Raw genomic sequence first — 25,692 nt, forward strand, 5'->3', positions numbered from 1 at the left:
AGCAGCAATGTCTACAATAGCCAAACTATGGAAAGAACCTAGATGTCCATCTACAGACGAATGGATAAAGAAGATGTTGTATATATACACAATGGAATACTATGCAGCCATCAAAAGAAATGAAATCTTGCCATTTGCGACAACGTGGATGGAACTAGAGGGTATCATGCTTAGCGAAATAAGTCAATCGGAGAAAGACAACTATCATATGATCTCCCTGATATGAGGGAGAGGAGATGCAACATGGGGGGTTAAGGGGGTAGGAGAAGAGTAAATGAAACAAGATGGGATTGGGAGGGAGACAAACCATAAGTGACTCTTAATCTCACAAAACAAACTGAGGGTTGATGGGGGGAGGGGGGTTGGGAGAGGGGGAGTGGGGTTATGGACATTGGGGAGGGTATGTGCTGTGGTGAGTGCTGTGAAGTGTGTAAACCTGGCGATTCACAGACCTGTACCCCTGGGGATAAAAACATATTATATGTTTATAAAAAATAAAATTTAAAAAAAAATTGAAAAAAAAAAAAAACCTGTAAACCTCACTGAGGTCTCCTTGTTTGTTTTTCAAGTCTGACTTGCCAGGAATAGAGAAAAGTCCCTGCTCACACAGAGCTTGCATCCTCGTGGAGAGAGATGCTAGAACGAGAATAAAACAGATAGTGTCCTCTGGGGAAGATTCGGTGGGAAAAGGCCCCTCAGGGGGAAGGTGGAAGGGGAGAGAGAGTTGAGGGGCCTGCTATTTTATATGGGTAATCGGCCAGGCCTTTCTTCCCAGGAGATGTCTGAGCAGAACCCTGAAAGGTGTGAGTGGGCTAAGCCACTTGGAGCAAGAATGTTTCAGGAGGAGGGAGTAACCCTGGGGAGGGAGTAGGCAGGGTGGGGAGGTTTTTCTGGTTTGTGGTTGTGCTCTGTTGTGTTAGCTCTTGTCATTTTTGTGGGTGGGTGTGGTGAAGGTGTGGGACCTGAGGCTTGGAGTGTGCCAATGCTCACTCCCTCCCACCCTCCCTCCCTTCTTCTCTCCTTCCATGTTTTTTCCTTCCTTCCTTCCTTCCTTCCTTCCTTCCTTCCTTCCTTCCTTCCTACCTTCCTTCATCTTCCTTCCTGCCTCCTTTCCTCTTTTCTTCTCTCTCTCTTCTTTCTTTCTTTCTCCTTCCATCTTTTGTTCCTCTTTCTTTCTCTCTCCCTCTCTCTCCCTTCCTCTCTTCCTCCCTTCCTTTCTTTCTCCTTCCTTCTTCCCTCCTTCCCTCCCTCCCCTTCCCTCTTTCTTTCTTTCCTTTTTCCTTCCTTCCTTCCTTGTCTGCTTTTAAATAGCTCCCCTCCGTTACTCTTTATCACCCCTTCAATTGCTTATAAACCCAGAAATCCTGACGGGCCGCCCCATTGCCTTCTGGTTTTTACCTGACCAAATGACGTGTCCTGGCTCTTTCTCTCCCCATAGGTGTGTATGAGCGAGAGACTCGGCAGCACTCTCAGGAAAAAAGTGAATGACATTGAAGACCAACTCCCGGTGTTGCTTGAAGCCAAAATGCTGGCTGTCTCAGGTAACTGGCTGTGGAGGAGGGTGGGGGACACTGAAACGGTGGAGGGGCATGGTGCCAGCTGCCTCTGCTTCCAGGTTTCGACCTCGAGTAATGTTCTACCTGTTACTTAGGTCATACTTGGACATTTCAGAGCGTTTGTGGGAAGTCTCCCTAAAACTCGTGGACTGAATGGACAGCATGGCCTCCTTGTAAGACTCTTAAAACTGCATATGCACATGTAATGAAATAAGAAGTTATCTGTGTCCTATTTTGGACTTCGGTTTCTGTTTCTTGAAGACCAGAGAGGCGCTCTGGAGGCCTTGTAATTCCAACAGATGTTTCAGATGTTTACGTAGTTGCCATGTGTGTCTGTAGAGGCTCGCAGGTTGTTGGGTGTGGTTGCCCCTTCCTATAGGGAGAGAGAGTAACTGGAGTTAAAGTAATTAATACATGTAATTTACCATCCCAGTCGGAGACAGTAGATTCCTAGAGGATTCTCGGTATATCATCATCGCTCTGTCATCTGGTAGTTCTTAGGGATACATTTTCCCATTCATTAGTAGGTCTCTGAAAATATTATCATACCCTATCGTTTGAAGGGGGCTTTCAAGCCTTCCCCTGTGCTGTTATTTTATATCATTTTCGTAACAGTTGTGTCAGGTAGGTGGGAAAGATAGGGGGTCCCAGTGAACAGATTAGGAGATCGAGGCCCTGGGATGTGTCCTTTGGTTAAGTTCACTCAGTTAGCCAAGTGGTGGCAGAGCAAGGGCTCACGTTCAGGTACAATTTGTAGCTGCTGCTTCTTCTTCTTCTTCTTCTTCTTCTTCTTTTGAAGATTTTATTTATTTGTTCGACAGACAGAGATCACAAGTAGGCAGAGAGGCAGGCAGAGAGAGAGGAAGGGAGCAGACTCTCCACTGAGCAGAGAGCCCGACGCAGGGCTCTATCCAAGGACCCTGGGATCATGACCCGAGCCGAAGGCAGAAGCTTTAACCCACTGAGCCACCCAGGCGCCCCTGATTCGTAGCTTCTTAATCCAGCTGTGTCGTGACATCCTCCAAGGATTCCCTGACTTCGATAGGTTGAGTGACCCTACAGATCATTGCCTTCAGAAGCATCATAAAAAATTTAACAAAAAGGTATAATAATTACATGTATGGGTTTTAAATGGCATTTTAAGAAGGAATACAATAATTGGCAGCTTCTGCTCTCCAGATCATTAAACAACTAATGTTGGCAGCTAACGAGCAATTTGGTTCCCGGTGCAGTCGGGCGTGTTATTTACAACCGGAGCAACATCGAAATGCGAGTGTGGGACTCGGCTCTCAACAGCTTCACATGCCATTTACTTGAAATTATGGCCCCATTTGCTAAGAGAAAAAAAAAGAAGATTGAACGCAATATCACTTCTGAGTTAGTGTTTTTGCCTTTCTTAATCCATTCATCTTCCTGAGGAACACAGGTGGATGGGTCTCTGTTAAGCCCGAGGGAGGAGATGGTCATGCAGGCAGCACAGAGAACCCTCTCTCCAATGTGAATAATCTCCTTTTAGAATCCCAGGGAAGGGGTGCCTGGGCGGCTCAGTGGGTTAAAGCCTCTGCCTTTGGCTTGGGTCATGATCTCAGGGTCCTGGGATCAAGCCCCGCATCAGGCTCTCTGCACGGCTGGGAGCCTGCTTCCGCCTCTCTCTCTGCCTGCCTCTCTGCCTACTTGTGATCTCTGTCTGTCAAATAAAAAAATAAATAAAATCTTTAAAAAAAAAAAAAGAATCCCAGGGAAAATTCTTCTGGTGGTACATTGCCTATGGGGTCTGGGTTTCATGTTTAGTTCTTTGATCCGCTGAGAGCACCAGTGAGGCCTGATCAGAGGAGGCGTGACCTGAATTAGCTGGGATGGGAACTCCCCCCTTGACCTCGCTAGTTCCTGATTACTTTGTAGACTGTTGGCAAACAGGTTTTCCAGTCACAGGCTGTCCCCATGGACCGTGCCAGTGCCAGAGTGGGTATCATTCTGTACATATTGTGCGTTCTGTTTGCTTTTGAGCTGAGCTCCACAGCAGGGAGGATCTGAGCAGGGAAAAGGCACTTGCTGTCGGGTCTTGACAGAGCTATCTTCATGCATTCAGAATGGCAAACCCTCACTCCGTTAGACAAAAGCCATGACAAACCTCTCCAAGAGAAAGAAGCCTTTTTCCATTTGGTCAGCCTGTGAAAACGCTGAGGGGCGTTGCCCTCAGGATGGTTGGATGCCCTCTTCATCGAAGAGGGTCTTAGGGGGTTCCCAGAGGGCCTTTTTTCTGAAAGTTTCTTTGCTTCACTCCTTGATTTGGTTTATAGACTGAGACCTTCTCTTAATGTAACAATGCTTTGCTATTTGCAGAGACTGGGAATAAGAGATGGTTTTATAGTCAGATTCACGAAGTCTTAACTCATTTATGTTTAACAGTGAGTTCTTTTTTTTTTTTTAAGATTTTGTTTATTTATTTGAGAGAGATAGCAGAGTGAGAGAGAGAGAGAGAGAGAGCATGAGTTGGGGAATGGGGGCAGGGGCAGAGGCAGAGGGAGAAGCAGGCTTCCTGCTGAGCTGGGAGCCTGAAATGGGGCTCGATCCCAGAACTGTGGGATCATCTCCTAAGCCAAAGGCAGACACTTAACTGCCTGAGCCACCCAGGCTCTGTAACCTGATGAGTGTCCCAGTCTTCATCTGCAGGCAGCCTGCCCTCGCTCTGACCATTTCCCGTCCCTTAGGCTCCAAGCCTGGCTCCCTGATGCCCATATTCTGATCTTGCCCTGATACTGACTTGGTGCGCTCCTTTCCAGCTCCTGCCTTTCCCTGTTTGGATCACCCACTGTTGTTGATGCCGTCCATCTGTTGAGTCACTCTGCTGTTTTTCCCTTGGCCTTTGCCGGGCACTCAGAAGACAATCAATAAGAGTAATTATGTTAAGAAAAAATGCACCTCATTTGTTGATTGCTGATCCTTAGAATCTGTTATTTTCATACCTCCTTTGGGTCATCCCTCAGTTTGTGGTATATTTCCTTGCCCACCTGCTTCCTGTCATTTGTTTCTAAGGAACAAACAGTTCAGATCATCATTTATTCCTAAGTAGCATACCAAGAGTCTCAGGTACTCCAAGCCAATTTCTTTTTTTTTTTTCTTAAATGATGGTTCTATCCAATTTGACTTTTCTTTACAGAGAATAGAAATCAGCTGCAATTCAAATACCTTAGTGTCTACATAGAAGCGTATCTAGGCACAAACAAGGTTTTCTAGATAAGCTCAGAATGTCTCCCTCTCTCTAAAAAATTTACATCAATGGCTGAAGGAGATGAGACGCCCAGCAAAGATTTTTCAAAGATGATGTCTGTCCAGTGTGGAAATAAACAAGACCCACCAAATGGGAAGATGTGAAGGCTGTTTCAGAACTTACTATGGCAAGGGAGTCAGCCACCATTACCCGTGTTTTGGCAGAGACTCAAAGGCAGGCAGAAAAGTGGGAAAGCTTTGCAGTAGAAGAAGGGGAAGGCTTCAGGTATGTTCTGACGGGAGGCTGGGGAAGCGAGAGGCAGGCTAATTAGAGAGCATCCCGTGTGATCGTTTCAGAGAATGTATTTGGCTTTTTCTGGCTGGTCCTAAGTTGGAAGCAGGGACAAAAATTAGGGAAGCTGTCAGTTATTAATAAAATCCTGGCCATTTTGGACCAATTATTACAGAAATCATTGTTCAGTTTCCTGGATTATTACTAGAATAACAATCTGTCTTCCTACGAACTGCCTTGGAGCCAGGCTGGCTTCCTGGACTGGTTCTTGTAGATATGGGGGTTCATGTCCCCCAGGAGGATTGCGTTAGGTTGCTGGTCAGATGCTGTTTGTAGAGATGATCTGGCCATTGTCTGTTTGTACATTTATCTCTCACTAGGTACCACACTTTCTCACGCTGTTAGAGGCAGTCTGTGTTTTACGTAAAATCCTGTTTGTTTGGGTGTTATGTTCCCTGTCTTCTCTGTGAAGTATGTGGCCATCTAAAATGTCTGATGTTCAAAAGGGCTCTGCTCACAGAAAATGCTTTTTGCTCTCTCAGGAAATCATAGTGATGGGAAGAAAGCAACAAAACAGACAGAAAATGGCCAATTCCAGCCGGAGGAGCTTCTGTGGCGAGGTGGCAGCATGGTGGGGGGAGTGCTGGCCCGGGGGCTGGTCGCTTGTGTTTGTTCTGCTGGTACAAGCTCCTAGCACAGAGCCTTGACATGGCCAAGGGGGAGGCTTTGAGTGACAGAGCGTGAGGTCTTGCCTAACCACATGTACTGGAGTTGGGAGTTCCTCAAAGATACGGTGTTGTGATAGAAAAAAGAGGCAGGACTCTGTTATTTTTGGAGTTTGATGATTTTCAGTACTGGCTTCCTTCCTTCCTTCCTTTCTTTCTTTCCTTTTTTTTTTTCTAGTAAAGAAGGTTAGCTCAAATTTGGGGATGTAAACGTGAGTGATTTTAGGAGGCTCGTTACAGATGGAAATGTCTGTGGACCTCTGCAGTACACCATGTGTGTGTGAGTGTGTGTGTGTGTGTGTGTGTGTGTGCATGTGTGTGTGTGCATGTGCATGTTTGTGGCAGGTCCCTCTAGATGAAAGTCATAGTGAGTGCTGGAGACCGATAGGTGACACAGCCTACCAAGATGCAGGATTCATTCCCCAGCCCCCTTTGTACTCCCTCCCTTTATGGGTGACAAGTCACTTCCTGAGCTGTATTTTGTAGAATAAGCACCTAACACGAGGTTGGAAAAACCCAGTTCAAGTTCAGTAACCTCATGTGGGATCTTAGAACTCCAGAACTTTATGACCTTGGGAGGGTGACTCTTTGGGTCTTAGTTTCTTCTTGGAAATCAAGGGCAATCATTATAAGATCCCCATCCTGGCTTGTTGGAAGGGCCAAGTGAGACCATTGCTCTAACTAGAGCTCCATTATCAACCAAATCAGACTCTCAAATAATGACCTCAGAAAAGGAAGCCCAGGCATTGTGAAGTAGAGGAGGGAAAGATTTAAGTTCAGGATGAAGGATAAAATTAAAAGGAACAGAGTACATAAAATCAGTTTTGGCTTTAGAATTGAGCTGGAGGTTTTAATGGTGGCCTTTGTGGAATAAAATATTTTGACAGGTGTTTTAAAGAGCCTCTGTGCAGGCCCAGGTAGGGTTCTCTTGCTGGAGAGCAGGCAGGCGGACGTGCAGGATGATGGCAAAGGCAGGACAGTCATCTGCACAAATCCTCCCATGGCATTTAGGAAGGGGCCCATTAGAGTCACAGAGATTGGGGTCACGGTGTCACTGATGGGACTTCCTTCAGGGATCAGTGTTTACTTTTCTGTATTTTCATCACAGAGCTCTTGGCCCGTTTCAGTAATCAGGGAGGACTAAATCAAGCAATCAAGCAGGATTTACCTCATGGGCTTGGATTGGAGCCCAAAATGCTTATGAAATAGTAACCGGGGGCAGTGTAGCATTTTATCATGGCTTCGGTTGTGGTAGTAACTGTCTCTCGGGGAATCTGCACTCTTTCTGCATATATAAAATGTACACGTCTCTCACTATGCATTTTCCCTCAGGATCAAGGAAGGGACCCAGGTTTTAATTCATGATCTCTCTCATGTTTTCTTAAGGGCCTGGCCTCGAGAGGTTGCTGTGAGTTGCAGGGTATCTGAGAACGTGTTTCCTGCCATCCCAGCAAACCTTCCGTGCAGGCACTTCCCTGCCTAGGTAGTCTTTTCTAATTTTTTTTAAAAAAAGATTTTATTCATTTATTTGAGAGAAAGAGAGAGAGAGATAACACGAGATGGGGAAGGGTCAGAGGGAAAAGCAGACTCCCGCTGAGCAGGGAGCCCGACGTGGGGCTCGATTCCGGGACCCCGGATCATGACCTGTGCCAAAGGCAGCCGCTTCACCGACTGAGCCACCCAGGCGCCCCTCTGACTTATTTCTTGTGGTCTTTTCTCTCTGAACTGTTTGTAGAAGGAGACTGCACACTGTGGTGTATTCTGCCTTGTGTCCCTGGAGACACCGTTGGCACCCACCTCACTTGGGATCACCTCTCTTGCTTGAAAATATGGTCCAGCAGAAAGGCTGGGGCTCCCTGAGCCTGGCGGGGAAAGGACATTTGAAGGCATCACATTGTGCCCGTGACTGCCCTGTCTAGAGGCAGTCACACCTCTGAGCTGGTCTTCCCCAAACCATCCTGGGCACAGGGTATGTCCCTTGAAATTCTTTTTTTTTTTTTTAAGGGACATCTTTTTATTGTGATGAAATATATAGATACATTAAATTTACCCTTGTAGCCATTTCTAAGTGTACAGCTCAGTGGTGTCGAGTACATCCACATTTCCGTGCAACCATCACCGCCATCCACCTCCAGGACCTTTCTCCTCTTCCCAAACGGGAACCCTGAATCCATCAAACTTGAGGTTCTTGGTGGCCCTCCATGTGGGCTCTGTCCACGCAGCCCTGACTTGGTTATTGTTCAAGAAAGGAACCATGGATCCAGGAAATGTTTTACTTGTGTTGCTATTTATAGCTCAAAGCTTGTGGAAGTCCAGTCCACTCTCCTTCTCTGGACTTGGCTTTTCCGAAATGGGTCAAGCCCATCACCTTGGCGTCTTGGACCCCCTCCTGTTTGGATCCACCTTCTTCGTGGGCCTCGTCCCCACCTCGGCCACATGCCTGCCTCCTGCCGAAGACAAGCCCTTTGTTCTCTAACCAGGTTTCCGTTTCTTCTTTTGGAAACCTTACATTCTTTCCTCATGAAACCTGCCTCTGTCTCCCCTTCTGGAAAAGTCTTTCTTCTCTGAGGTCTCCTAGAGCGTATTTGCCCATTTCTTAGAACACGTCTTCTCTTCTTTATTTGATGGTGGCTTCCTGGAGAGCAGGGTACTGACTAGTTCTCCCCTGTATCTGCCCACTTGAGTGATAGACAATAAACAGGATCTCAAAAGATACTTATCCAGCACGGAATTGGGAATTGTGCATTTCAGTGACAGAAATATTACGTGGTAGGTGTCCAGAATGCCTTTAACGTGGGAAAACATTTTGTCATATTTCTCCCACTTATACCGGGTTGAAATCTCCCTTTTAAATAATAATAATGAAGAAGTAAATAGCATAGTTTAGAACCTAAGAAGGATTCGGGAGTTCTCTTTGAGGTGGAAACCTGCCTTTCATTTTATTGCTATGTAACCCCAGCAAGATGTTTTTCTCTCTAGGTTTCAGTTTTCTCCACTATAAAGCAGAAATAACAACATGTATTTCAGTGAACATAAAAGGCGCCATTATTGTATACACTGTGAAGAAAGAAAAATCGCTGTCAATTAAACAATGATATAATGCTTTCTGTGGCTGAGAATTTTTATTTTACCCTTACTGAAGTAGTTCTTTTAGATGTGTTCAGGCCTTTGAAAAATCTTCTTTGAAAGGAGACTTAATCACTCAAGGGCTCCCTAAAATGTCTTTGTATTTGGAGTTTGAGTGTTCTGAAACACGTTGTGACTCACAGTAGTTGGAACTCACGTTTTTTCACCCATTATCACCCTCAGCATCAGCGAAACTGTTGGTGACGCAACTTTTTCCCCCTCTCCGAGAATGAACTACTGTTTTCTGTCGTTTCTGCCAAGCTGCAACACGGTTCTTCAAGTCTTAACTGATGGTGCTTTCCTGATCTTACAAAACCGTCACAACAGAGGGTTTTCAGACAAGGGCCAGGTCCCCAATCATCCTGAAATGGTTTTTACTTTGAAACGCCAGGGGCTTGCTGACAGTCCACCAAGCCACCGAGAATGACAGTCACGTAGTAACAGCTTCATCCTGACTACCTCCCGGCTGATGGAGATTGCAAGACACATCTCCATCTCAGAGAGGTTAACACAGGGGGTAAAAGGGTGCATCTCAGAATAGGTAAGATAGGGCATAGCTTCCTCCTAGGATGCTGGTAAGGTAGAGGAGAAAGGTTTCATAGCTGTTATCGCGGAAACATCATGGAGCCCCCTGATAACAGTAACTATTATTTATGGAGCACTCACTACTGTGATAAGCTTATTCATTTATGGTGTAACTTTCATATTAAAATTTCCCCTAATATATTTTTCCTTTTTTATTGAGGTATGATTTCTATTCAGTGAAACGCACAGATCTTAAGTGCCCAATAATATGAATTTTGACAACTTTGGTCTGTGACCCTATCAAGATATTTTCATTCCTCCAGAAGCATCACCCTGGTGCCCCTTCCCAGTCATCGCCCCCCCATCCCCAGCCAGCCTCTGTACTGGTATCTTTCACCATGGATCGGTTTTGCCTGTGCTAGAAGTTAGTAGCAGTGGATTCACGTGGTATGCATTCTTCTACGTCTTTTTTTTTTTTTTCTTTGAGCTACCCCATATCACTGTGTATATGCAGAGCTGGTGCCCTTTTGTGGTAGAGTAGTCTTCCATTGTGTACATGGGCCCGTGTTTCTGCTTTTCTCCCCTTGGTTTACAATAGATTTCATTTGGGCTATCACAAGTCAAGCCACTATGGACATTTGAGTACAACTGTTTTTTGGTTACATGTTTTCATTTCTTCCCGGATAAATACCTGGAAATAGAATTTTTGGGTCCAAGGACAGGTGTGTATTTAACTTGAGGAGAAACAGAGAGAAGTGCCGTCGACACTCCCGTTGTGTACGAGAGCTCCGTAGCTCTGCGTCCTTGCCAGCTGGACAGCTGTAGTCTGCTCATTTGAGCCATTGGAAGGGTTTTGTCATGGAATCTCTATGGCTTTAATTTGTATTTTTCTGGCAACTAATAACCACCAACCAGTTTTCATATGATCACCAGCCATTTGCATATCTTACACTGTAAAATTCCTGTTAAATCAGTTGCCCATTTTTCAACGGGGTCATTGGGGTTTTAATTATTGGGTTATAGGATTTGACTCCTTTGTCAGATTTATGTATTACAAGTATTTTCTCCCATTCTGTGGCTTGCCTTTTCATTTCCTTAGTGGTGTTTTTTGATGAATAGAGGTTTTTAATGGTGATGAAGTCCACTTATCTATTTTTTGTTGTTGTTAGTGTTTTCTGGGTTCTAACCAAAGTTTTGCTTATTCCAAAGTTAGATAAGTCTTCTATACGTTCTTCTACAAGCTTTATAGTTCTTGCTACCACATGTATTTCTGTGATCCGTCTCTAATTAAACTTTGTGTAGGGTTTGAAGTATGGATCAAAGCTAAAATTTCCCCATTTCTGTAGGTAGTTGTTCTATTACCATTTGTTGAAAATATAGTTGATCCATGAACAATGTGGGGGTCAGGGGTGCCAGCCCCCAACACTGTCAAAAATCTGAGAGTCAAAAATTTGACTCTCCCTCGATGGAGCTGCTAGTAACCTACTGTTGACCGGAACCCTTACCAAGAACACAAAGGGTTGATTAATGCATATTTTGTGTTTTGCATATTTCACCTACTATATTTTTACAATAAAGCAAAGTAGGGAAAAGAAAATATTAGGAAAATCAGGGCACCTGGGTGGCTCAGTGGGTTAAGCCTCTGCCTTCGGCTCAGGTCATGGATTCAGGGTCCTGGGATCGAGCCCCGCATCGGGCTCTCTGCTCAGCGGGGAGCCTGCTTCCTCCTCTCTCTCTGCCTGCCTCTCTGCCTGCTTGTGATCTCTCTCTGTCACATAAATAAAGTCTTTTAAAAAAGAGAAAACATTAAGAAAATCATAATGAAGAGAAAATATATTTACAGTACTGTACTGTATTTATTAAAAAAAAATCCACATACACATGGACACGCATCGTTCAAACCTGTGGTATCCAAGGGTCAGTTGTGCTCTCTTTTCCTCATCGACTTGCTTTCGCACTTTGGTTGAAAATCAGTTGACTGTGTGAATGTGGTCCACTCCTGGACTGTTTGTTCTACTCCATTGATCTGTTTATCTATTTGTCTAATGCCGGTGTCATTCTATCTTGATCAATACCTTCTGCATTAGTTTGAAATCAAGTAAGATATGTTCTCTTCATTCCACCTGACAAGGTTTTTTGTTGTTGTTGTTGTTTTTTGTTTTTTGTTTTTTTTTTGGCTGATCTAGACCTTGTGCATTTTCTTTTATATTTTAGAATAAGCTTATTGGTTTCTCCAAAAGACCATCATGAGATGTTGATTGGAATTGATTTGAATGAATAGATGAATTTGAGGAAGAGAGAAATGTTAAAAATATTCAGTTTTCCAATATATGTATATATAGTATTCTGTCTTTCTGATTACTGAAGTCTTTTTAAATTTCTCTTAGAAGTTTTTAAAATGGTTTTGTGTGTGGAGGTCTTGTGCATGTTTCTTTAAATTTATCCCTAAGTATTTTGAGCTTTAAAATATCTTGTAATAGTATTTAAAAAAAATCATCTTCTACTTATTTGCTGTTGATATTTTAAAATTACAATTGCTTTTTGTATATTGCCTTTGTATCCTACAACCTTGCTAGATGCAACGCATGACATATTTTGCTTAGTGCTTTACGGAATTTCGTGTTTATTCTTGAAGCCACCTGTGATACAGGTGTTAGTACAACCCTATTTTATAAGAAGTTTGCCCTGGAATTACGTATGTTAATTTCTTTGCTCAAGGTCATGCAGGTTGAGTAATAGGAGGGCTAGGATTTGAATTTAGGTCTAGCCTGACTCCAATGGCTAGTCCCTTTCCACTCCACTGTAGTATCTCACCTCCTTGACATTTGGATATCTGAATGGAGTCATACCATGTGTTTCCCTGGATGTCACTTGGACGTTTTTGTGTCATTGTGTTTCACAAGGACATGGACTAGCTATGGAAGATTTGAAACAGACCTAACAAAAATAAGGTGATAAAGAGACACTGGGGGACAGTCAGTGTTTTTTTCCCACGGAAGACTATCCCTGCAGTTGGATGCCTTTGCAAAGCTTAGCCCTCTTTCTCCATACTGTCGGTGCACACTAGCTGCTGCTAAATCTTCCATGTGTGGGGATGCTGTCAAACTTGTTTTCCCTCCTTCTCTCTTGCAATGTGCTACAGGAAACCATTTCTCTACAGCCAAGGAGCTCAGCGAGGAGATTAGATCTTTAACATCAGAAAGGGAAGCTCTGGAGGGACTCCTGGACAAGCTTCGGGCACTGAGTTCCAGGAATGTCCAAAAGCTGGGTGTTGTGAAGGAAGATTACAGCAGACTGAGAAGACAGCTGGACGAGGGGGAGACCGCCTACGGTAAGCAGTCACAACCGTGGCCCGGTGGGATGTTCTGTGCCCTCTGTGAGCATCACTGTGAAGGGCATCCTGGAGCATGGGACACTCTTCCTGGAGGATTTTGTTTTTTGGCAGGAGCCTTGGCAAATGGGGTAGAATTACTTGTCAGCTTTTGTTTCGCTATTCACATGCGATGTCTTTTCTCCCCCTCCTCTACCCTCCATTTGCTAATAGCCTTGTGATCATTTAGAGCAATCTTTCCTTTGGCACAGGTCTTGAGAATTTTCTCTGTTTGACAGTTATGTTCCTTTTGTTCCTTGGCTCCGTGTTCTGGCTTGCACAATCACAGATGAGAGCCGGGTGACTCAGAAAACTGAATGAAGACCATGAAGTGGCTTTTCTGTGTGTGAGCTTTCTGAGAAGAACGACATGGGAGAGGCCAAGGCTGCCTTGACCGAAGTCTCCGCCTGTCGGAGCGGTTACCTTACTCTTGCGTTCTTTACCGTTCCCATTGTAGCTGGGGTCACCTTGAGGATTGCTCCCTGAGGGATAAGTCTTAGAAGATGCTCGTTCAGTCTGAACTGATAAAGTGAAAACTTATTTCTTTAAAAAAAAAATGTAAAGAATTTACAGTGATTCAGTTTCTAATCTGAAGAAAGCAATCCTGAGAAATAAATGCAGACTTAAAATATGTTAGATGCTAGAACCCGTCTTTTTTAAACTGGTAAAACGAGAAGAATATCCAGCTCATAGGCTGATTGAGCGATACAGAGTAAACGAGGTAACTTATAAAGATTTTTAAGCTGTGTGTGCACATGTGTGTGTCTGCCTTCTTGCATTTCTTCCAGAAGTAGAAGCTGCTAGAGGCTAGAGGTCATACATAGAATATCATAGTCCATAATAAATGCTGTTTACTAGGAAAATGAAAGACCGATCTACTAATAAATAATTATATTTACAAAGCATTCTTATTTAAAAAGAAATAAGAAAAGAATGGGTTGTTAGGTAGCCACAGTTGAAATATGGCTATTCGAAAATACTCCACAGATTGGAGTAAATGAAGATTAGTATTCAAAACCAAATAAAGAAATATGAAATTAGTTAGCAGAAATTAGGTGTCTTTTCACTATGAATAAATTTTGTTTGAAAGGTTTACTCAATTGTAAAAAGAGGTTTCAGTTATTTGAATCACAGATGGGACGTTTGGTTGTTTCGAACGGTTCGAAATGTTACAAACTGTTGTGTCTCCTTCACAATGGGCAGGCCTAACCTGGCTAGGCAACGACGGCTTCTTATCTTTCTTTTCCCCCTTCTGTAGGTCAAGGCTTCTTTTTTGCCAAATATGTAGAGACTGTAATCTGAGTCTGACTATGTAACTAGGGTATTGAGGGATAACAACACTTTTTCCTAAGATGGGATGCTGTGCTTTATGAAGTCATGATAGCAAAAATCATTGGATATTTTAAATGAATTTTAGCTATAGACTTTTCAAATGTATAAACATAAACACTATGAAATTTCTCTTGTTTTCACTACATAACTTTTGGCTCAATATGGGGGAATCCATAGTATCTAAGAATAAAGAAGATGTCAACCAATTTGGACAAATTTAGTCCAGCAAATTTAGTCCAGCTTCAGTTGAGCTCTTGAAAGCCATAAATATCTCTTAAAAAGAAAAAAAAAAGAGCCATGTAGTATTTTTTGAATCTCATCCTTGTCACTTTACTAAGTATTTCCAAAATGATGAATAAAACATAAACAAATGGGATGAGAGATTGTTACCATCAATGATTGTAAGCTGCAGATGGCTCGTTACTGTGGCAAGTACGTTCTTTATGTCTTAGACTTAGATTTTGCTGGATCAGCTACCCTTTTTCCTGTGCTTTAAGCTGAAGGTAATTCTTAACCAATCTGAGGTGACTTGGCCTCAGGTCAACCAAGTTAATAATATTGGGTTGATGAGAGTAATGGGAGATAAATAAGTAAGTACATAAATAAATAAATAACGAATTCCTTAGTAGATTGAAGCTTTTTATCTTTCAAAATGCAGTAAAACTAGGCCAAAGTCCATAGTCTGCCATTTGTTGGCTTTTGAGAGTTAAAGATTCAGAGGGAGCTCTAAATGTAGAGCTTTAAATGTAGACCAAATACAAAGGAATAGTATGTCCACACATGTATGTGCCATGAGCTGACTCTTCATGTTCTTAGATAAAATGTTTTAAAATAAAACTGTTGGGGCGCCTGGGTGGCTCAGTGGGTTAAAGCCTCTGCCTTCGGCTCAGGTCATGATCCCAGGGTCCTGGGATCGAGCCCCGTATCGGGCTCTCTGCTTGGCGGGGAGCCTGCTTCCTCCTCTCTCTCTGCTTGCCTCTCTGCCTACTTGTGATTTCTCTCTGTCAAATAAATAAATAAAATCTTTAAAAAAAAATAAAATAAAACTGTTTAAGAAATAAGCAGTATGTAGAATTCTTAAAAAAAAACCCAGATTTTGTTATGTATAAGAAAGCAACTGATTTCTGTGCATTCATTTTTTTTTTTTTTTTTGTGCATTGATTTTTTATCCTGCCACATTACTGAATTGCTGTATGAGTTCTAGTAGTTTGGGGTGGAGTCTTTTGGGTTTTCCATATAAAGTATCATGTCATCTGCGAAGAGAGAGAGTTTGACTTCTTCATTGCCAATTTGGATACCTTTTATTTCTCTTTGTTGTCTGATTGCTGTTGCTAGGACTTCTAATACTATGTTGAACAAGAGTGGTGAGAGTGGGCATCCTTGTCGTGTTCCTGATCTCAATGGGAAGGCTGTGAGCTTTTCTCATTGAGGATGATATTCGCTGTGGGTTTTTCATAGATGGATTTTATGAAGCTGAGGAATGTTCTCTCTATCCCTATACTTTGAAGAGTTTTAATCAGGAACGGATGCTGTATCTTGTCAGATGCTTTTTCTGCATCAATTGAGAGGACCATGTGGTTCTTCTCTCTTCTCTTACTGATTTGTTCTATCACACTGATTGATTTGCGAATGTTGAACCACCCTTGCATCCCGGGGATGAATCCCACCTGGTCATGGTGGATAATCTTTTTAATGTACTATTGGATCCTATTAGTTAGGATCTTGTTGAGAATCTTGGCATCCATATTCATCAGGGATACTGGTCTGAAATTCTTCTTTTTGGTGGGGTCTTTGCCTGGTTTGGGGATCAGGGTAATGTTGGCTTCATAAAAAGAGTCTGGAAGTTTTCCTTCTGCTTCAATTTTTAGAAACAGCTTCAGGAGAATAGGTGTTATTTCTTCTTTGAAAATTTGGTAGAATTCCCCAGGGAATCCGTCAGGTCCTGGGCTCTTGTTTTTTGGGAGGTTTTTGATCACTGCTTCAATCTCGTCACTAGATACCGGTCTATTCAGGTTGTCAATTTCTTCCTGTTTCAGTTTTGGAAGTTTATAGGTTTCCAGGAATGCATCCATTTTGTCTATGGTGCATAAACAATGAATTCTGGAACACTGAAAAGAAATAAATAAGTAAAAATTATTTAAAAAACCCCCAGATTTTGGTTTCCAGCAATAGTTGCAGAATGTGGCACATGGGAAGAAGGTAATTTGGGAATGGACAGGCAACTCCCTGATGGACAGCGACCCACCCTCTTCTCCTTGGTTCATCTGTGTCCTTCGATAGGTGTCATTTGGTCCAAGATGGCGGACCCAGCCACATGTATGTCCAAGTCCAGCCAGGGGTCTGGTTCCATAGTGGAAGGAGAGATTTGCAGTTTTGGGGAGCAGTTAGCAGTATCTCTTATACAGAGAACTCTTACCAATGGGAAGTGCTTTGTTGATCATTTATAGCATTATTACCTCTTCTGTGGCTGGCTCAATTGAGATCAAGGAACAGTACTGTCCTTATTTTCATTTGTTTTGTCACAGTGTCCAGCATGGTGTCTTTGAAAATAGCAAATATAACATCTGGGACCAGATGTTAAAAATGAAACATTCCTTTATTTCCATATTGTTCCTCGACTCCTCTACTTTGAATTATAGACCCAGACCTTGGATCTTCTTTTTCTTCTTTTTTTAATTCTTCAAATTCATTTTCTAATTTCGTGAGACCAGAGGAAGTTTGATTGTCTTTTGTGGAAGAGGCTTGAGTCGTCTGAGTGGGATATTCATATTGGGGTGTCAGCAGACAGAGCAAAATGATGAAAAAGTCCTGAAATGTGCCAGAGTAATCAAGGGCAAAGGAAGACAGAAATCATCACTGAATCCATTGACTTTGTCACAGTGACACAGTCTCTGTGAAGAGGCAAGAAGGGGGTGTGTTTCAACCTGTATCAGCTCTCTGTAAGACTTCAGGAGGACACGTTGGTGAATTGAGCAACTTTAAGCACAGTGAAATAGAATGAAAAGCTTTCAACCCCTGAATTATGGAGATTATCTATAAACCTTTAATTATTGTGGATTTCAATTTTTTTAAGGGGGGCTGGGATTAAAAAAAACACCAACAACCAGTAACTTTTTTAGTTTGCTACATCTGCTTTTCAGCAAAAAGACAACCCTGAGAAATATATAACTTCTTCCATCTCTTGTGTATACGTTGGTAATCTGTATTGTACTTCATTAATATTGTTGATTTCGCACTATAACTCAGATATAAAGGAAGCAGACGTCAAGGGGAGAGATTTAATCACAGAATAATCAGGGCTAGAATTTTAAATAGGACATCATTAGCATGTTAATGAAGTTTCCCACTTTATGCCAGCTGCCTGAATAGAAAAGATACTGCAGATGTAGCTCAAAAATCTGGCAGGGTCTGTGGCCCACTGAGCTGTCAGGAATTCGTGTAGAGGCTCCGTAATGTACGTAAAGGGATTCTCTGTGAGGCTTTCAAGTGGCAGGATTTCATTTTTACTGGGAGTGATGGCTGCCTGTGTTCAGCTTTAACTCATTTGTCTTTCAATGAGTAAGAACAGGGCAGACAAGGAGCAGTTTTTAAGTGTAATAAAGTTGAAGGGGAGTCCATTTTTCAGTTATGGTTTGGGGCTATTCGGTACTTCCCCGTTATCCACAGTTTGCTTTCTGCAGTCTTGGTTGCCTACCATCGACCCCCGTCGGGAGGATGGTCCCCGATGAATCCTGTAAAGGTCGCTAGCAGCCTGATGCCGCGTCACAACGCCTATGTCACTCACCTCACTTCTTCCTATCACGTTGGCATTGTACCCTCTCACACCATCACAAGAGGGGCGAGTATAGTACAAGGTATTTGAAAGACGGAGCAAGACCAGCTTCATGAAAGTTTTCTCGCAGTGTAATTGTTGTATTTTATCATTGGTGATTGTTGTTCATCCCTTATTTGAAAGTTAAACTTTGTCATAGATATATATGTATAATAAAGAACACTGAATACATAGGGCTCAGTACTCTGTGGTTTCAGGCATCCATGAGGGTCTTGGAAACATCCTCTGTGCATAAGAGAAAACTGCTATATCTGCCTTTTGCTTTAGATTAGAAAGGCCATGGGCCCAAGCTGATGCCATCCTGACCAGACTTTTGGGCTACCCCCTAACTTTTGAGCTTGAAAGAGCTGATGAAAGGAAGTAGGACATTCTCTAGCGAGACATGCGCTCCTTTAACTCTGAAAGTCCACAGGTGCCACTAACTTCTTTCAGAAATCACCTCCCCCACTACGAAAAAACCTTCAGTTTAGAGATCCTGCGCTTTGCACGATCTGCATGTGTAGGCAACAACTCCTGTCCACGTTTATCAGACGTTTTAGAGGAAACTTTCAAGAAAAATTAGAACAGAAGAGTAGAATTTGCGTGCCGTGGGGTGTGTGTGTGTGTGTGTGTGTGGGTGTGTGTAGGAAATGGAGATGTAAACAACACAATTACAAACAAAAATAGAATTTAGAAGTTGAGATGGAAGAAAAGCCAATGACAAGTGTTGATTATTCTAGCTGAGAACATGTGATAATGAGCTTCCCAGGAACCAGAGCAAAAAAGACAACTGAAGTGTCATCCATCTTCCTCAAAAGCAGCTAAAAGCACAAAGTTTTCAGGAATGTGGAGTGGTGTTAAATACTTAAAGGCATTTTTTTTTTTTTTTTTTTTTTTTTTTTGTGAGAGAGAGAGCATGTGTGAATAAGGGAGGGGATGGTCAGAGGAGGAGGGAGAGAAAAAGAATCTCAAGTCCCAGATGCAGGGCTCGATCTCACAACCCTGAAATCATGACCTGAGCAGAAATTGAGAGTTGGATGCTTAACTGAGCCACCCAGGCGCTCCTTGAAGGCATTTTTTTTTTTTTTTTTTTTTTTTTTGGAGAGCATACTGGGAAGTCCTCACAGACAGATTTTCATAACAGATGCACAAACACTCTCCATGTTTCCCTGCCTGGAAAGGGGGTGCCTCCTAAGCAGGAGTTCATGGGGAGACTGAATGTATACATATCTTAGATGTGTGGGTGTGTACGTATTTTTCCACAAAAATTCTGATTCAGTGTTTTGGCAAAAAGGATTTGGAAAGGAGCCATTCTAAAATCTCCCCAATTTTTGAGAAACACATGAAATGATAATAATACCATGGGGATGAATTAGTAAGGGCTTGGGCTAATTACGTTTAAATATGGAAACTTCCAGTGATCTGACATGATTCAAACATGAGACTAGAGATGTAGGAGAGTGGCCAGAGATCCTATTCTGTGGAATATTCACCGAAGGTCCCTTCTTCCCTCTGAGCTTTGAGGAAGGTCTGCATGGTAGGAGACTTTGCTCTCTTGGGACCAGAACAGCGATCCAGCTCTTGACGACTGAGGACGGAGCTGTTTGTCCTGGAACTAGAGGGGTGTTGCCGGTTCTGTGTGTGGCAGAACTTCGATTGTTACATGGGGAATATGCTATTTGCATCTGCTTTTCTTAAATTAGAAATCTTTGTTTAATTTTGAGAACACAGACAATACGAACTAGGGAAGAAGAACTCCTTTTAAAAAAAAAATGCCATAATCTTTCTCTCTCAGGTTTTTCCATGGACTGAACTTCTACATTTTTATCACTGATGAATCTTACTGATAAAATTATTATTACTGTTATTATCAGTTAAATATATATTTGCATTTTAAATTTCTCTCCTTTTTTTTTTTTTTTTCCTTTTCTGGTTATATCCTTGCCTCTCTGTCAGTGTGGTTATTTCTCTGCTACCCCTTTTGCCTGCGAATTTCTGCACTTGACATTGGCAGTGAACTTCCTCCTCCCTCTTTTATCAAAAAATTGGGATATCCTTTGGGAGGCCGCTTCCCAGCAGTGTAAAAAGCCTGTGCTCAGACATAGGAGGCCTTAGTTTCCTCTCCCTTCAGTTGCTTGTTCATCCTCTGTGCAGCTCCTGGCATGGAGAGCCGTCACCATGTGAGGCTTGACGAATGACTGACCTTGACCAAGGCACTGTATCTTCCGTGCTCCTCAGTCGCTTTGCGTACAACGCAGCACTTTCCTGTACCCATGCATCATTTCTCGGAGCACTTATTGAGCACTTACAGTATGCCAGCCTCTGTGGGAGGCCTTCGTGGTCCAGAGTGAATCAGACAGTCCCTGAGGCCACCAAAGTCCCCATTTACTTGTCCCTCTGGTCTCGCGTTCCCACAGTTGCCCCCGGGACTTTGTCCATTCCCTTGCTCTCTGCCGTTTCCGGTGAACTTGAGAAGTCCTTCCTTGTTACTTTCTTTTCCGCCTGTCTCCCCATTTGCTTTCTATACTCCCTTCCCACACTTCAGTCCCATGACCCCTACCTGGGAACACAGTGATGATTTCAATTGTATTTCCTACCCAGCCGCTGCACACAGTTTTTTGGTATGCTGATTTGTTTGGAGTGGGGAACAGGATTCTGTGTGATGGGGTGTGCATGTGACTCTGACGTTTTTGTGGATCATTCTTGGAAACAGTGTCCTTCCTGGTCTTTCTTGATTTCATCGGGATTCTGGGGTTTCAATGACATTGGTTCGCCCTTGCCTGTGGATGGACACACACACACACTCTCACGGTCACATGCTCCCTCCTGAAGATTAAGCCAAGGACAGTGGTTAGTGGGAAGGCCATGATCCCTGAGGAGTGTCTGTTGGCTGTGGTTGGGTGAGGGCTGATCTGTTGAGAGAGACCCTACCATGGACGGCAGAGTGCATCACATCTGGGTCATTGTCTTTTGTGCGACTCTTCCTTCCACCCCCGATTTTAAACGGCCCTGGGTGGGAGCTGTGGCTCCCTCAGTTAACTGAACGACTTCAGCCTTATGTTAGGACTCAAAAACGTATCGTTCTTATTATGACTATTAGAGCTCGGTGGTCATAGGACTCAATGCGAAGGTGTTCATGGAGGTGTTCCTGTGACTTCATACAGATCCTTAGAGGCTTAACAATGAGTCCTCGTAAGCCTCCTCCCTCTGCTCTTTCACTGTAGACGTCCAGAGTGTACTTACCGCACCCCTTGTTGTGCGCACAGATTAACTCTGGCTACTGTGGGTCTACCACGTTCTTGCAGAGGAGGGAGTGATCCCCTGTATGTTGTCATGTTCTCTTCAGTAACAGACGTGGATTCCTTTTCTTTTTGTTCTCAAGCCCTTCCTCTGTGCCAGGCCCCGAGCCGTGTCGCGATGCCTATACAGCTGCCTAATCCTCTGGACAGCGCGTGGCCAGCTCCAGCCCCGTCTCTGTTTTGTAGAAGAAGAGGCTGAGGCTTTGTCCAGGGGCGCGTGGATGGGGGGGTAGGAGCCCGGATTCGATTCCTTCTTGTCTGCAGTTGCACAATCCTCGTGAACTTGACTTGTAGCATGAACTTCTCTATGCATCCCTCGGCCTCACCATCCCGCCTAAATCCTGCCCTCCTGGTCACGACCGTGAAAACAAAGCCTGCTGGAAACCGTCTCTTGAGGATGTTGCATACCCTGAAAAGAGGTGATTTGTTGTTGGGGTGTTTTTTTTTTTTTTTTTTTCTAAGTATGCTCTTTGAAATTTCTAAGTATGCTCTCTGTATTTCCTGCCTGAAACAGTGACCTGCTCTCTGTAACATCCTGATACCAGATGGGTCATTTCACTCGGTAGGAGGCCCTAGAGGTTATCACCGTTATTATGACAACATATTTTGTATTAAAACTGAAATCCTTTATCATGGAAGGGGCCTTGTATTCTACAAAAATAGGGGAAAAAAAGATGAACTATCACACTTGAGTTGGGTACACATTGGTCAACTCCAATCCACGTTTTGATATGTTTTGAAAGAACCATTGACCGTTCCGCTTCCTGTTCTAAAATGCTTAAATGTCAGTGTTTTCCTCTGTGTTCTTGTAAGTACAGGCCTTCTTAAGTAGGTTGACATACTCTCCTGGGTTTCTGGTAGAGGATTCTACCATAAGCCCTGTTTGCTAGGAATTTACCGCTATGCCAGCCTGTTGATCCCAAGGAATCCACCTTGCAGAATGTGATGGTTTTCTTTCTAAGCTTCTTTGAGTGAGTTTTTGCACTTGCAATAAAATGTTTAACCTATTCTGTAATTCAGGGCTTTGAGGAACTAGGACTGTTTTTTGTTTTTTTTTTCTTCAGCTGAGTCCAATTTTGCGAGGTTTTCCGGAATTCAGTTTTATTGGTGCTGTGACATGTTTTATGCTGTCACAATTTTTCCCAGTGATTAAATTTGTATGAAATCTCTTCTTTTCCTCCTCGACATTGCCATGAGTCATGGCCTCCTTCCATTTTCCCCGGCTACTTCCTCTTCTTTGAAGCTGCCATATGTTTAGCAATCCAAGAGGGAATACTTTTTTTGAGAGACCATTATTTGTTGTTAATTTGATTTCTCGGGTTTTCGTAGCTCTTGTAAAAGAGAGGAGGTGTGCTCATCAGTGTTTCCCCGATTGCTCTGTTGTCCTGCTGTCGACTGCCTGGGGCCCACCACACATTTGTATTTGGGGATAGACATCCTGTCTCACCTGCTTTCCCTCAGATTTTTAGACAATTGGGGAGGGCTGGATCACCATGGACAACCCTAAGCTAATGCGCCAGTTTAATATTTATAGCATGGCAGAAACCACCAAGAGTTGCTTAAAGATCTACTGACTTGATAGCATCAAAAATTTATAAACCAGATATGCTTGTATTTTTCATGCCCCCCATAGTTACAGAATGTAATTGTGTTTCTGTCCTGACATTATACTTTCCAAAGTCTTCATAACTCATTAACAACTGGTTGCAAACTTTGCTTTGAGATTTAATTATAACCAACCTTTTTTATTCTCCTTGTTTTTTAAGATTTTATTTATTTATTTGACAGACAGAGATCACAAGAAGGCAGAGAGGCAGGCAGAGAGAGAGAGGAGGAAGCAGGCTCCCCACTGAGCAGAGAGCCCAACTCAGGGCTTGATCCCAAGACCCTGGGATCATGACCTGAGCTGAAGGCAGAGGCTTTAACCCATGGAGCCACCTACGTGCCCCTTTAATTCTCCTTTTATTTATCCAAATGATCTTTAACTTTTGGCTATTTTAGCCTATTTTGAAGATCTCCCTTTTTGTATGTGTCACTGTGGCTGGCTTACACTTTGTATATCCCCAAATGTTGTATTGCCCTTCCCTAACTAAGAACCTAAAGTAAATAGACTATGATTTCAGGGGGTCCTTAGTGAGAGGAAACCTGGTCTTGCTCAGCAAGGGACCTGCAGTCTTGAGCTTCTTTTCTTTAACTCTGTATGTGACCCAGCGGTTGACTTTGGTCTGTGTATCCCAATTGTATTGGCAAGACAGGAAATTAGAATTTGGCAAATGTCTGCTTGCCTTTCACCGAACCCCATTCCCCCCCCCCCCGCCAGAGACTAAGGTGCAGTAGGGGCTGAATACCAGATTCCACGTCTGCCCTGAGATGGTCACCGAACCCTGCAATTCCTAGTGGTCTGGAATCCGAGCAGCGCATCGACCTTTGGAGGCAAAGTAATTTCCCCTGTGGATTATATAAGAATCCTCTGAAGGTGAAGCTTATCACATTCTTGGGGTTACTCTAGTGGTTTAAATTTTTTTAAAAATTTATTCCACAAAACAGCATAAGCATAAAACACATATTCAAAAGATTTTATTTATTTATTTGACAGAGAGAGATCACAAGTAGACAAAGAGGCAGGCGGAGAGGGAGAGAGGGAAGCAGGCTCCCTGCTGAGCAAAGAGCCTGTTGCGGGACTCGATCCCAGGACCCTGAGATCATGACCTGAGCCGAAGGCAGTGGTTTAACCCACTGAGCCACCCAGGCGCCCCTAAAACACATATTCAAAGCCGAACAGAAAATGTCCATCATACAGCGTCTATAACAGAGCTCCTGGTTTCATTTTTAGTGTCACCCCAATGTCTGAAGCATGTGCACCCCTTTTACATGCTGAGAATTCACTCCCTGCCATTAGCCTTGTATGGCAGTAATGAAAGCATCACATCACTTAAGCCTCGCAACTGTATGTTGCAATAAATTTGTCAACCCCATTCTCCAGATGCTGACACTGAGGCCCAGTGAGCTAAGGGAGTTGTCGGGTGGGACTGAGACTCAGACCTTCTGGCTCCAGAGCCGTGTTCCTCATCACACACATTTCCCTGCTGTGACCGAGCATGCCAGTTTCTTATTTATGGTCTTTATAACATCCCAAGACTCAATATACCATGATTTGCTTAGTCCTTATCTTGATGTGTTTCGTGATCATTTTTATGAATTCCTTTCTAAAGATGAAATGCCAGTTCAGGATTACTGGACCAAAGAGTATGATTTGCTTTCTGGCAGAGGACATGTTGCAAACTGACTCTCAGAAGAATTATACCGGTTTACTTGATGCTACCAATGCATCTGTTCCTATACTTGCTGTCATTTCTTAAAAGATTATTAGTGTAACAACAATAATTAGAGAATATTTAGTTCATACCTTGTTTCTGCATACATTTGACCACTGGCAAGGCTGACCTCGCTTCTTTTTGTGCCTTTGTAATTTTTTTCACAGTTTCTTGTCCATGCACTTTGTCCATCCTAGGGGGAAGGGAAGGGAACTCGATGGTTTCCTCATCTTTATATAATATGGTTATTATAATTTTTTCCTTTATGTGTATGCACATGTGTGAAATTAACCCCTTATCATAATTAGTAACAGAGCGAGAGAAGAAATTTTTGCATACAGTGATACCATGTTGAGCTGATAAATTCTGAAGCTTCTTAAGACATCTGGGTACAAATAATGTCACAAACAGCGAGAGACAGGTCTTCCCCAGGAAAGGTTGTCTGTCTCCACTCTGCGCATTAATATTCATTGGGCCTGGCCTTTAAAACTCAGGCGACATTTAGGGAACTACTGCAATTGGGACTGTAATGAACTGGCTTCACTTTTTACAATGCGTTTGGGGGAAGCATTGTTTTCCATGTTTGCATCCATTAAAATACACAAACTGAGAGAGGGGTCCAGCTTCCTACCCACCTTCTTCCTTTTCCTTTGTGATGCAGCTGATGTGTAGTACCTCACCATCTTTGACTTTTTTGTTTTAAGACTTATTTATTTATTTGAGAGAGAGAGAGAGGGAGCACGAGCAGGGGGCGGGGCAGAGAGAGGGAGGGAGAGAGAATTCCAAGCAGAACCTGTGCTGAGCAAGGAGCATGACACAGGGCTCGATCTCATGACCTTGATATCACAACCTGAGCGGAAACCAAGAGTCTGATGCTTTACTGAGTGCGCCACCCAGGCACCCCCTGTCTTTTTTTTTTTTTTTTTAATTTTCTCTTTTCTTAAATTGATCCATTAGAAAAATAGTTTCTAACTGTAGGGATTTTTCCCTCCAAAGCACGCTGTTAATTCACAGACTGAGGGAGAGCGTCTATGGCTGCTAAAGGACAGTTTGAGGGAGAGAGGGAAAGGACGTGGCAGAAAAACGGCCTCCCTGTCCTGGAAAAATGCCAGATGGGATGACCTTTTACACT

At 43.1% G+C, this 25,692-nt stretch overlaps 1 protein-coding gene across 3 annotated transcripts in view; it reads left to right on the forward strand.

The window, feature by feature from the left end:
• Positions 1-25,692, forward strand: part of DISC1 (DISC1 scaffold protein) — a 380,218-nt gene that overhangs the window by 151,638 nt on the left and 202,888 nt on the right. For all 3 annotated transcript variants that reach the window (XM_047702999.1, XM_047703001.1, XM_047703000.1), the window contains 2 exons: positions 1,439-1,541; positions 12,577-12,765. In XM_047702999.1, the coding sequence (XP_047558955.1) occupies positions 1,439-1,541; positions 12,577-12,765 (292 nt within the window). The remainder of the gene's footprint in view (positions 1-1,438; positions 1,542-12,576; positions 12,766-25,692) is intronic.

This window comes from Lutra lutra, chromosome 14, assembly GCF_902655055.1.
Source record: "Lutra lutra chromosome 14, mLutLut1.2, whole genome shotgun sequence".
NCBI classification, from domain to species: Eukaryota; Metazoa; Chordata; class Mammalia; order Carnivora; family Mustelidae; genus Lutra; species Lutra lutra.